The sequence below is a fragment of the Cervus elaphus genome, chromosome 23 (genome assembly GCF_910594005.1).
Source record: "Cervus elaphus chromosome 23, mCerEla1.1, whole genome shotgun sequence".
Taxonomy (NCBI): domain Eukaryota; kingdom Metazoa; phylum Chordata; class Mammalia; order Artiodactyla; family Cervidae; genus Cervus; species Cervus elaphus.
Window position 1 is genome coordinate 18,928,944 of NC_057837.1, and position 12,611 is coordinate 18,941,554.

General features: G+C 38.9%; 1 protein-coding gene across 20 annotated transcripts in view; it reads left to right on the plus strand.

Moving 5' to 3' along the window:
- PARD3 (par-3 family cell polarity regulator) overlaps positions 1 to 12,611 on the plus strand; it is a 556,192-nt gene that overhangs the window by 361,082 nt on the left and 182,499 nt on the right. For all 20 annotated transcript variants that reach the window (XM_043885073.1, XM_043885063.1, XM_043885076.1 and 17 more), the window contains one exon: positions 1,775 to 2,002. In XM_043885073.1, the coding sequence (XP_043741008.1) occupies positions 1,775 to 2,002 (228 nt within the window). The remainder of the gene's footprint in view (positions 1 to 1,774; positions 2,003 to 12,611) is intronic.

Consider the following 12,611-nt stretch of genomic DNA (forward strand, 5'->3'; position numbering starts at 1 on the left):
GTTAGGACCTAAATGTAGCTAGTAAGTTATGAAAATTAATAGGCATGACTTATTCAGGAAAAGATCTTCCCAATGCTAATTCTTGAAAATGTGAAGGTAAATGTCCCTGCCCAGAAATCATCTTTTTCATTCTCTTTGATTCTTTAATCTCTTACTTTTTCTTTAGCTCTTTTGAAAAAAATCATTTTCCTTCCTGTGACATGACTTTTATGGATATTTAAAACATGAACTTGTCAAACATTATAGTGCTATCAAGAGAAAAAGTAAGATTGATCGTCCTGGCAAGAAATATTCCTTGTGAATTTTTGTCATGAAATAATCAAATATAGACAAACCTGCATGGAGAAAGTTAAATAAATCATCTTTTTCTCTCAAGCACTCTAATTTATGGAATATTTTTTCTTCATTAGAATCATCTGTCTGCCTTCCTGCCTATGTTACCTTTTTAACATACTTGTTCTAACTTAAAACTGCTACCCCATTGTGAAGATTATGTGAAAGATGTCATGTAAATGAATCTTAAAAAGATAATTCTTGTTTTGACTCTCCCAATTTAATTTTTATTCTGTTTTATACTCTGAGCCATGGAACGACCATGTCAGAACTATTTGTCTTCTATGTGAAAACATATCAAAGTTACTCCTTAATTACTGATCCACATATGGGCTGATGGCCCCATGTAGAGATAAGATATCCAATCTTGCCTCTCCTATCCCCTGCCTTTTTTTTCTTTGTACCTGTCTTGTTAACAGTGTAAGTGAAGAACTAGTTCTGTAACCTGGATTGCCCAGCTGGTGGTTGCAGGTATTTCAGTGATCTCGAAGTTAAACTCATCTATTTGAGTGCCAGGTCAAGCAATCATCAATGAAGTTGTCTTACCTGGTTAAAGAAATCCATTTAGATTGCCTTCTAAAGCTTGGTTACAAATCTTAAGTCTTCCTAGATCCTCAAGTCACCAAGCCACAGTTTTAGTGCTCTGAATTTTTCTCTACTGAAAATTTCTTGGTAATTGTGATGTCTTCTTCCTTCTGTTCATCACCTGTTTCTCTTTGCTTACCTGGAGGCATAAGTCCTCACATGCAGTTCTGGCATCTTTCCTCCATTACTTCTCTCTCTCTTGATAGTACTTATATAGTTTATTTCTATTCACATCTTGTATTGCTATTCAATACAAGAGAACCACCATTTTCCAGAAATAGGTTTCTACCTGGTGCTAGGGTGCCCAGTTGGTGACATGTGGTGTCTTGTGCTTTTCTCACTTGCTGAGTTGCCTGAACCTGTCCCATATGAGGATGACTTGATGAAACTTAGTGAGATAAAAGTTTCACTTCCATTGTAAATAACTGTAAACTGATAAAAAATGTTTTCAGCTAAGTTACAAAGTGTACTCTTGGTTGCTTCCCTTAGCCTTTTCATTATCCTGCTTTGCAGAATGATTTTCTGGGTTATTTTGGTTTTTCAGATTATTAACATAACTTGAAGCAAATGATTTGACAAAGATTTTATCTGTTGAGCTAAAAATGGAAACTAATAGCTTAAAATGTCTCCTAATGAGAATAGAGAAAATAGACCAAATTTAATACACATTTGGGAAAAGTTAAAATTAGTTACTGTCACTTTACTTTTTATATCTTGCCACCCACGTTCCAGAAATTGACACTGAGCAAATAATTTGTCCCTGATATTTTCTACAATTCATAGATATTCAGTGATTTTCACCATTCATGTAATTTTCACCACTCATTCTAACATTTTGTTTTTGCCAACTTCCAAGGTTCCCCCAGCAGAGATGTGGGGCCTTCCCTGGGTCTGAAGAAGTCGAGCTCTTTAGAGAGTCTGCAGACAGCAGTTGCCGAGGTGACTTTGAATGGGGACATTCCTTTCCATCGCCCTAGGCCACGGATAATCCGAGGCAGGGGATGCAATGAGAGCTTCAGAGCTGCCATTGACAAGTCCTATGATAAACCTGCAGTGGATGATGACGACGAAGGCATGGAGACATGTAAGTGTACAATGTCTGAAGGAATAGCCATGACAAGCATCTCTATAGTGAAGAAGTTCTTAAAGTGTGCTTCAGGGAACCCTCGGGGACCTCAGCATCCCTTCAGAGGGATCTAGGAGGTCTAAACTATTTTCATAATATGAAGAAGATGTTATTTACCATTTTTACTCTTATTTTCTCACAAATGTACAGTTGGTTTTTCTAGAGGCACCATGTCATGTGATATTGCAAGAGACTAAATGCAGAGCAGATAGAAGAATCTTTTCAAATAGATATTAAAGAAACTTTCCATTCTTCTTAATAATTGTTTTTGGAAAATACAGGTTTCTTCTTCTTTTTTTTTTTAAATGTAATTTCTGCTAACTTGAAATCTATTATTTTTTAAGAAGTAATTTGTATTTTTAAACTTTCTCAGTTTTAGTTCAGTAAATATTGATAGATAGAATCCACAGAAAAATTTTAAGCCCATAATAAATTTTAGGAGTATAAAGGTATCCTGAGACCAAAATATTTGAAAACCACTGCTGTACAGTATATCTGTAATATATATCAAATGAATATGTGTAATCGTCTGTGATTTTGATAACATATTTTTGTTTTATTTTTATGAATTACTCTTTCCTTGAACTAGGCTAGCAAGATATGTTTATGTATGTGTATTTCCAAATTGCCAAATATTTTAAGCCAAGATTATTGAAAGTTAAAGTTTACTGTGAATGAGCAATGTGTTTTCCATAGTATTGATATATTGAGAAAAAAGTAACGTTTAAAAATACATATAAACGTATGCTTCAGGGAGTTGTTGAGGTTAAACATTTATAAATCAGTTGTTGAAGTTAAGCATTTATAAATCAGTTTAAACATAAGAAGGAAACTCAGCATTGTATTTATTTAGAAGAGAATGGACTTGAGTTCTAATAGAAAACAATTAGCTTATATTGTTTGTAACTACTGATTCATATTTTAGTTTTTTAACTTAAAGTAACTCTACCTGGCTAACCATTGTAAGAAACACTGTTGGGAAAAGATAGAAGAAGAAAGAAAGGATAAAGAACAGCAGAGGATACCCCTACCCAAAGTTAAAGCAGAGATCATTTAGGTGGATTGTAAATGATGACAGTTTAACTTTTGGGGGACCACTTCCATTACACATGCCTAAGGAAGATTGTGGTGGGGAAGGAGAATTTCAAATGGAAATCACATTCTGAGGAGATTTAAAGCAAAATTATATAATCTTTGCCTGTCACATATAATGTGTTTGGGAAAATGAATATTTCTGCTATAATGTAACATGCAAAGCAAAGCTTAGTCGAGAAGCGCTGCTTTCTCCCCCACCCCCCACCTAATTCTTAGTTTAAATCTGGACAGCTTTTCACTCCATCCAGCCAGTGATTTCAAATATATGCAGCCCATTCTTGCCAGATGAAGAACATATTTCCTATTTTTGCTGCCAAGCCTGGTCTCCAAGCTCCTGAGTCATATGAGCTTCCAACCCTCTTGGGTTTTTCCTGGCATCTCAGGGGCGCCTTGCCAGTCTCACCCAGTGTTACTTGTGTTGCCTTTCTAGGGTGGGGACCCTCTATCACTTAGAGACCTTGCCTCTGTCCTGGGTGCACATTTAATAAGAGATCCAGTGCTCCGGCACCTCAGTATTTGTTTTTTTAACAAATACAGTTTTTGCTCCTGAGCTTTTTTCTTGTCCTGGTTCACATGTTATTTAAATTCCTTCATAGAATGCAATTTTCTCACATATACCACGTATTTCAAATGCAGCAGGGGATGGAATAGCGATCAGTACCAGGCATGTTCTTAATTCTGTAGCCTCCAGAGCTTCCCATCGTGTGAACGTCTAAATTTGTCCCTGACATAAACTTAGCTTCCGGTTTTAACTGGAAATAACCGATTTAAGTATTTCATATTAAAGTTTTTTACTCAACTATCATCAAGACAAAACCAAGTAAGCAGATGAACTACAATGTGTGAACCAGAGGGGAAGTTCTAGACAAGAACTGGGGCAGACACCCTGACGCGTGCGCCTGCAACCACAGAGTGCTGGGTTTTCAGAGTCCTGACTTGATGGTGTTTTCTCCCAGACCAGTCTGGGGAACTCTGGATATGGCCAGAGAAAGGCAACTGTTGTATGTTTCAAATGTCTGCAGCACGGGTTGTCAAAACTATACAACTGAAGTGATCTGAGCACTGGCTTGGGGTCCTCCACATTCTTCTCACCCACTTGGAATTTGGGTCAAGTTGCTTAAAATTCTTTTCCTTTAATTCCTTCAGTTGTGAAACTGAAGCTTTGGACGCCGAGGCCATGAATGCTCAGACTGTCTCAGTGTCTATTGAGTAGGGGAGGCTCGGTGGTTAGTGGGCGCTGGGAAACTTGTGGGAGGCTGAGCGGTGGTCTCTATCAGGGCCACCAGCTCCCTGCACACCCACTGTCACTGCAACTGTCTTGGGGATTTATTTATTCCCATGAGACTTGTGGGCTCTTACTTCTCCAGCAGGGGTTGAACCCGGGCGCTTGGCAGTGAAAACACCAAGTCCTAATCACTGGACCACCAGGGAACTCCTAGTTGTGGGGTTTTTAAATCACTCTTCATAGTTTGTGATTCTTTGTCAACTGTAAGTTTAAAAAAGGGAAGTTCACAGTTTGCCAGAGAAAGTTGGAAAAGCTCTGGTTTAGATGGTTCTGTTTCTGAGTTCCTTTCCAGTTTTAACTTTCCATGACTCTGTGTCCTCCTTTACTTACCTACCAACCTCAGTCCTGCCTTCCTGCTTCTCTCACCATCTGTAAAATCTCCGAGGAAAGATGCCACCACGTCTGATTCCTGCGTAACCAGGTTCAGAGCTTGGCCAAGTGTCGGAGTCAGTGACTGCTTGTCACATCAGTGTACGGGCTCCTGCTTGACTAGCAGCGCTGCGTGTGTGAGAGACACACCCCCAGACACAGCGAGCCTCAGCAGCAGCACACGCGTGGCATTGGCGTTTCACTCCTCCCGCTTGCGTCCCACTCTGGACCTGGGTGTCCGAGACCTCTGCGCAAGAAAAGGCCTGTCAAGGCTGCTGTTCCTGCTGGGGCTTATGAGACTGTTGCCTTCCCTTATGACTGGGTACCGTTGTGAGAAAGGAGTCTGTCTGGTTCGCTCCTCTCGTTTCCTAAAGCCCACCCTTTTCAGAGTGGATTCTCAAGGCGCGTTCTGCACACTCTCTTTCTCTGTCTGCATTCGTGTCTGTGCTCGTGCCCTCACTGCGCCTCCGTCGCTGGGCAGCCTCGCCCTGCCTCCTTGCTGGGCGGGCGCTGTCCCCGGTCGCATGTCTGAGCCCTGACGGCCTCGTGCTTCGTGGGACCCTGTGGCTGAGGTCCTTTCTTGTATGGAGGTGGGACTCAGGGGCCTCAGTTATGGCCACCATGTCACTGTTGTGCAGTGCTCTGAAAGAGGACCCTGTCCGAGCCGACGGTCTCTGTTAGACGGCCGTCCTGTGAGGATGCCGTCCGTTCACCCTGGAAGCACGGGGTTGGGGGTGGGACAGGCATAACCTGTCCCGCTCAGCCTATGTCTGTCCCATGCAGTCCTTTCCTTCCTTACAGATGGAAGTCACACACGTGGAGGGCGAACTTGATTGTTCTTGTCAGCCGGGTCAAGCTCCTCCCCGGTGATGCTCTTTCAGGCTTGGAGCAGGCTTGCCTCTTCTCAGCAGCGCTGCAGTCGTGGCATGCACACAACAATGGGGGCCAAGAGACCCGGGCGGGATCCTTGTGGTATCTGGTATCTGTCATCTTCTGTAACACTTATGTGCTTCCTGTGGAGATGGCAGAAGTCGGCGTTTTTGTCTCTCATTTAATCCATCTGGCCTCTCCACGTTGTCTGTGTCTGTCTGGATCAAGATGGAGCTTTGTATTCTGGGACCCATTATCTCCAAGGCCCTACCTGTGTTTGACAGGTCAGGGCATCTACAATCTGCTCCCTCTTCTATGCAAATCATACTTCCCGCCTGGCTCTCAGCGAGAGGCTCCTACAGCCCCCGTCATAAATCAGCTTCTGTTGAAACCAAGAACATGGATGCTACATAACATTGACTTGTTTTATTTTTGAAAATATAGAGTACACCCCCCACTTCCTTTTTACCCTTTGTTAAAAATCGTCAAGTCATCAGCCTTGCTATCAATTCAGGAACAGGTTTTTATCGGGATCGAGGAGGTGATACACAACAAAACCAAAGACTGTCCTATTCATTGTACTCTTGATTTTAAGATCTACCCAGTTTACAATTTTAAATGTGAGAACATTATTCCTTGAAAACATAGAGACAGATTGCATTTGAGGAGCTTGCCTGCTTTCTTATAGTACTCTTAACAGGAGATAAGAAAAAAAAAAAAGCCATTGCTCTAAAGTATACACAACTTAGGTTAGCAGTATGAGATTTGAAGAAACAATTTATGTTAGGAAGTTAGCTAATCTGAGAGCTTCAAGGTTAATTTTCATTTATTTTGTCAGCTTCAAAATAGCAGATTACATGAGTATCTCAGATTTTTCTACTCTTAGCATCCTCTACATTTCTAGCCATCTTTTGTCACTACCTATTTGAGCAAAAATTATGTAAATTAGATAGTTATCTTAAGAAACTCCATCAGATTACCATAAATCCATAGTGGAAGAATTCAGTATATGGTTTTCAGAGTCGAAGTACTTTGTAAAGGATTTACCATTTGGTTAATCTATCTTTTTGGATAATTGGATGTTGATCTATTAAAAATATTTATTCTGAAGTGCTGGGAATAAGGATAACCTGTCTAATCCTCTTATGACAATTTGTATACTTCAGTGTCACTTGCAGTTTAAGAAAAGGAGCTTTGGGTAATTTTAGGACATTTCTGAATGCAATAGAAGTATAACCGTGTGACACAGCCAAAGCTGTCAATTCCTTATATTTCTTTTTTTAGGTGAAAAGTAAGTTAAGCTAAAAGTATGATGAAAAGTCACATCTGAAGTGTCTGAATTATAGATTCCTCATTTGAAACATTTTCTGATAAGAAAAAGTATGTAAATATTTGACTAAGATAGTACTTAGGAATTAAATCAGAATGCATTCCTTGTGATTTGCAGTCCTGCGAGTTTTTTAGAATATTAAACAAACTTCCTAATGGGAAAATCCGTTACACTAAAACTGCAATAAGGTATTAATGAGTCATGGGACCTAAAATCTGATATTTAGGCTGTAAGTTCCAGAGGGGCTAAGGATGGCTTCAGCTCACTGGGCAAACCAACTCAAGGGAAGCAGTGTGGTTAATGGTTAAGGGCCACTGTAATGCACAGGTTAGCATCGCACCAAAGCATGGGGCGCCCACTCAGCCCGAGTGGATGGGGGAACGGAGGGGGAGAAGCTTCTCACAAGAGGTATGAGTTGAGTAATCCTGCTTGAGTGGTCTTCATCGGGGTGTGTCAGGAGCTTAGGGAGGGGGGACCATCTCTGGACCACCATTATCCTATTGAGGTTGATGTGTGCAGACAGCCTTGCTTAAATAATTTTTTGTTCATACTAAGGACCTTAAAGAGCATTTGAAGAATTTCAAGTGAAAGAATATGAGTGTTGGGGCTGTAGAATCAAGGGTAGGTTATTGGGGATGGGCCGGTAAATAGCAGTGTTGGTGGCAAGATTGGTTCTAGGACAGTAATGCAATATTCCAGGTGAGTAATGATGCTTGGCAAAGTCAGAGGAAAGGAAGAAACTGCATTTACATGCTTAGCATCTCATACATATGGATGGATGATAGTGACGAGGTTTTTCTCATTAGTACCTCCAGGCACAGAAACTTAGAATTATCATTTCACTGTGTAATCACTCCATTACCAAGTTTTCTTAATTTTTCCACATGAAATCTCATAATTTTGCTCCTTCTACCCAATCCAGCCCCAATTCTCATTATTTAATATCTGAAGTTACTATTAGGACCTCATAACTGGTCCGGCTGTCTCTTCATTTGCTGAGTAAGCTCTGGAATCGCACTGTCCTCATGCTCCCGTGCGCGTTCTCATCCAGACCATGTACCATCCCTGAGGTCTGTCTTCTCCCTGCCCTGACTGTCCCCTACCCTCTCCTGTACATGGGACTGTTGTCTTTCTTCTTCAAGACGCTTTCCCCTAACCTAGCTAGTTTCCCCTCGACTTCCTAAAGCTCTGAGTATGGACGTTCCCCGACTTAACGATGGTTCAACTTAGGATTTCTTGACTTTACAGTGGTTTGAAAGTGACGTGCCTTTGGTAGAAATTATACATCTGACTTTTACCTTGGATCTTTTCCTGGTTGGTGATAATGCAGATCTTCTCTAGAGATGATGGGCAGTGGTAGCAGCCTCAGCTCCCAGTCAGCCATGTGATCAAAAAGGAAACAGCCCAAAACCATTCTGGTTTTCACTTTCAGGACTGTAGTCACTAAATTACATGAGACATTTGACACTTGGTTATAACTTAGGCCCTGTGTTAGATGACTGAGCCCAGCTGTGGGCTAATGTCAGTGTTCTGAACACTTTTAAGGTAGATGAGCCTAAGCTGTGATGTTTGGTAGGTTAGGTGTAGTCTGTACATTTTTGACTTCAGTATTATGTTGGAGTTTATTGTGCCATAACCCCACTAGAAGTCAAGGAAAATCTGTATACAGATGTGTATGAGCCTTCTTAGTATTTTTATAAAATTGAGACATTTTTGTGACTCTCTCAATAAGGGTTGCATGGCATGGGAGTTGAGAACACTGACTTTTCGGGGACAGTCATTTTGACTTCTCATTAAATAGTGATGCTCACCCTTCACTGTTCCATCACTTTTGCACATTCTTATGTTATTCTTTATTTTTGCTCTTGTTTTTCCACTTAATAGAGTCAGAGCAGTGACCTGGACTCTCCTTCCTTGACACCATAAATTTTTTGTATATGTTAAAATATACATTTGACACCAGTTCAATCCATGATAAAAATAAAATTCTTAGTGGCAATTCCGACAGTGGGGTTATAAGTGCTACTGTGTTCATTGTGTAGTCAGTCCATTGGGTCTGCTGAAAGGAAAGCCTTCAGCTTCTTTCTTTGTTGTTCTCTGTGTACAGGAAACAGTACCCATTATAGATCATTATTTGAATGTGAAATTTAATTATACACTGAAAGCAAATTTACAAAGGTTCAGAAACTGGAGGGTCCAACCACCCTTATATTTGTTCTACTGCATTCTCTTGGACAGGGAGCGATAGAGGAGGTGACATTCTACCAAGATCTTCAGGAACATTCTGCCCGTTTGAAGGGAGGCATTAAAGAAAACTTTAGAATATAAAGTAGAAATGAAGAATGGTTTTTGGTAATAAGTCTTAATCTCTTTGGAAGTGTGATTTTTTGTTTTTGTTCTCTCTACTCCTTACCATAATGTAAACTAAGTGGTTATTTTTTTTTTAATGAAATAAATCTAATTTTAGAACACTGGGTTTTAGGAATCAAGTATTTGAACATTCCTCCAGTCACAGAAACCCCTTCTCTAAGACCACTGATAAATGTCATCCACTTCCTTTGTGCCTTTTTCTCCTTTCAGTAGTCTCTCTGTTCCTCATGATATCAGTTATTATTCTCACCCCACATTTTAGTATAAAAGCTGTTTAATTCTTCATGTTTCTTGCCAGCTTTGTGTGTGTGTGTCTGTGTGTTTTTCAAATGTTCTGAAAAAGCTAAGTTTTTCCATTGCCAAGAGCTCATCATTCTAATGTTAAAAGTCAGGGTCTAGAAAAGCAGATCCTATTATTCGACACCATCTGTGTCACTAGCTGTTCATTTCCTACATCTTTTATTCCTTTTCCAAAGTCAATATTCCACTAAAATAAGAAACAAAAATAACATATATTTATTAATAATAAAAACTTCTTAAATACTATACAGGACTTTGCAGTACCTGGGAGTTCAGTCCTCATTTATTTTTGTTACACTGTATTTTAACTAGCATTAGTCAGTAGAAATTGGTAGTGGTCAGTGGATTTACTAAATCTAGTGAAATTTTCCAGCTATTAATGCCTCATTTTAACTCATTCATTTTAAATTTTAAGCAGGTAGATTCTGAAGACTGCATACTCTTGTGTCCAATTATTACCTTTAATACTTTGTCTTGCAAAGTAAATTGTAAATTACTCAAGAGTATGTGTTTCTATTATTCGATATTGCTATTACTAGAGTAGCTCTTTCTAAACAGGGAGCAATAAAGGATGTTTTTCATATGATGGGCTATTTGTTCAATTTATTCAGCAAATATTTAATAACACTCTTTTGAGCTATGCCCTCAAAGGAGAGTACTTGTTCACTGATGAGTAAGAAGTAATGTTGTCATTTTAATTTTGTGTTTCTCTGTTTTATATTTCTCTAAATGTTTGTACCAACTCATTTCACACTAGTAATAAGTCTGAGAAAATCACTTAATTTTAGTAAAATTGTCAAAGCTACCTAGAGTGATATTAACTGCTAAATCTTACACTTGTGATAAATAGTGCAGTGGATATTCCACAGCTGCTCTGAAGTTTGATTTATGTAATGTACCTATTAAGATGCTTTCAGCTGCATTTAGTAGAAAAATCAGTTCAGACCAATTCAAACCTTGAGGGAATACACTGTCCTACCTGGTTCTATAGTTGGGCAGCTTCAGAGATAACAGCCTAAGGTGTTATCAAAGCTCTGCTATCTATCTGATCTTTCTGCCACACCATCCACAAGTCAGTTTATCCAGAAGGTAACTGCAGGGCTCAAAATCCTAGTGCTTTCTTGATCACATCCAAGTGAAGGGAGTGAGTCATCTCCCCAAGCATAGAATATGTCCTTTCAAGGTGTTGGGGCCATTCTTGGACTAATAAGAGTAGACAGGGGCATGGACCCATAAGCCAGTGTAAACCTAGTAATGGATTCATCCCTCGAAGCTGGATCATATTCCTGAACACACTCAGAGTTCCATTAGAAAGGAGAAAGGGAGAAATAGATTTGGGATAAACAGGCAACAGAGATCATTACAGTCCCCAATGTTGTATTGCTTCTCAATGGAAAAAAATGGTGAATGACCATGTGGTTTAGAGTCAACTCTTGACAGTGAATTGTGTGTGATGACCAGATTGAACAAAGTGTTTATTTATGGCAGAAGTTACAGAACTTTGAGGTTCAGTGGACACCTAAGGTCATTTTCCCAATGACTTTTTACTATCTAAGGGCTTAATCTTTTCCAAATTTCTTGACCCAGTCCTAATAGGATAACTTGCAGAACTGAGTAGCTGAATTTGTCACATGGAGTGGAATTTTAATTGCGCTGTATTTGCATCTGTTGAAAACATGGTAATTATGTATGTCTTAATTGCAGAATGTGCTGCCTGGAAGAGAAATAAGCAGCTTCATGTTACACCTTCTTTAAAAAGAGAAACTTTAGAATATCTGTCTTTACGGATAATCACATGGGAAAGCAGCTGATAGTATAGTGCACAGAGTGGGTTGAAATAGGCAGAAATGTTAGTTAAAAATAGAAATTTCCGTCTGTGTGGAACGAGGTAATCATCTTTCTTTGGGCAGACTATCTGCAAAAAGAAAGCAAACAACATGTAAAGAGTAAAATTAAAGAGAAAAAAATGTAAATTTATATAGCATTTAAAATAGTAAATTACCTAAATGTAGGTTTATGATTAGTTCTTTCATTGTAATTTACTGTATGAACACAATAGATCAAGTCATTTGTGCATTATATATCACCAGTGCTTTTCTTCCTTGAAAATTGTTTATCTGAATATCTTTTGTGTTTTCTTAAGGGAATAAAATATTTTGTTTACCTTATTATAAAGCTGGTATTAATTATACAAAGATTGGTTTTAAAACTGAAAATAATTTGATTAGTCTATCAATGACCTTGAATATATACATTTTTTAAAAAATTAAGCTTGTGTAACCAATTGACATAAGCTTTTAAAAACCAAAGTAATTCTGCCTAGGAATGGGGTAAAGTGAGATTCTTATTTTTCTTGATCAAATAATTTTAGTGTTTGAAGCATATATAATGTAATACTCTAAAAGAACATCTTATGTTTATACATAGGAAGCCACATATTGCTAAATATTTTTAATTAGTTGGCATTCGAAAGGATTAGTTACATCCATACACCCCCAGAAGAGTTTCTGTGATAGTGTATCATCTAAATCAGAATGTTCAGAACAAGCATAAAGAATTCTCAAATGCGCAAGTCTGATTGTGAAACAGTCCACTTGCTTTGAGCAGGAAGCTGAGCTAGGAGTTTTGATTTTACAAAGTGAGGTTATAAAACCTGGAGTTAATAAATGATTTAATACTAATTTTCTCTGCTTCACCCACTTCTGAAGATAAGTTGTATTACATACACCAGGAAATTATTGGGAATATGAAAGGAATTGGCAACAAATGTGACTTCAGCATATAGTTAGTTATGAAGGCGCTGCCTTTTTTCTGTGTCAGAGCCAAGAGCAGACATATGCCCCGTGTGCTTCTGCCAAAACTATTAGGCAGAAAACTAGCAGAATCGCTCCTGATCTTCCATTCATGATTTATGATAATGGTCGCTGTGGAAGACGAAATCATTTATG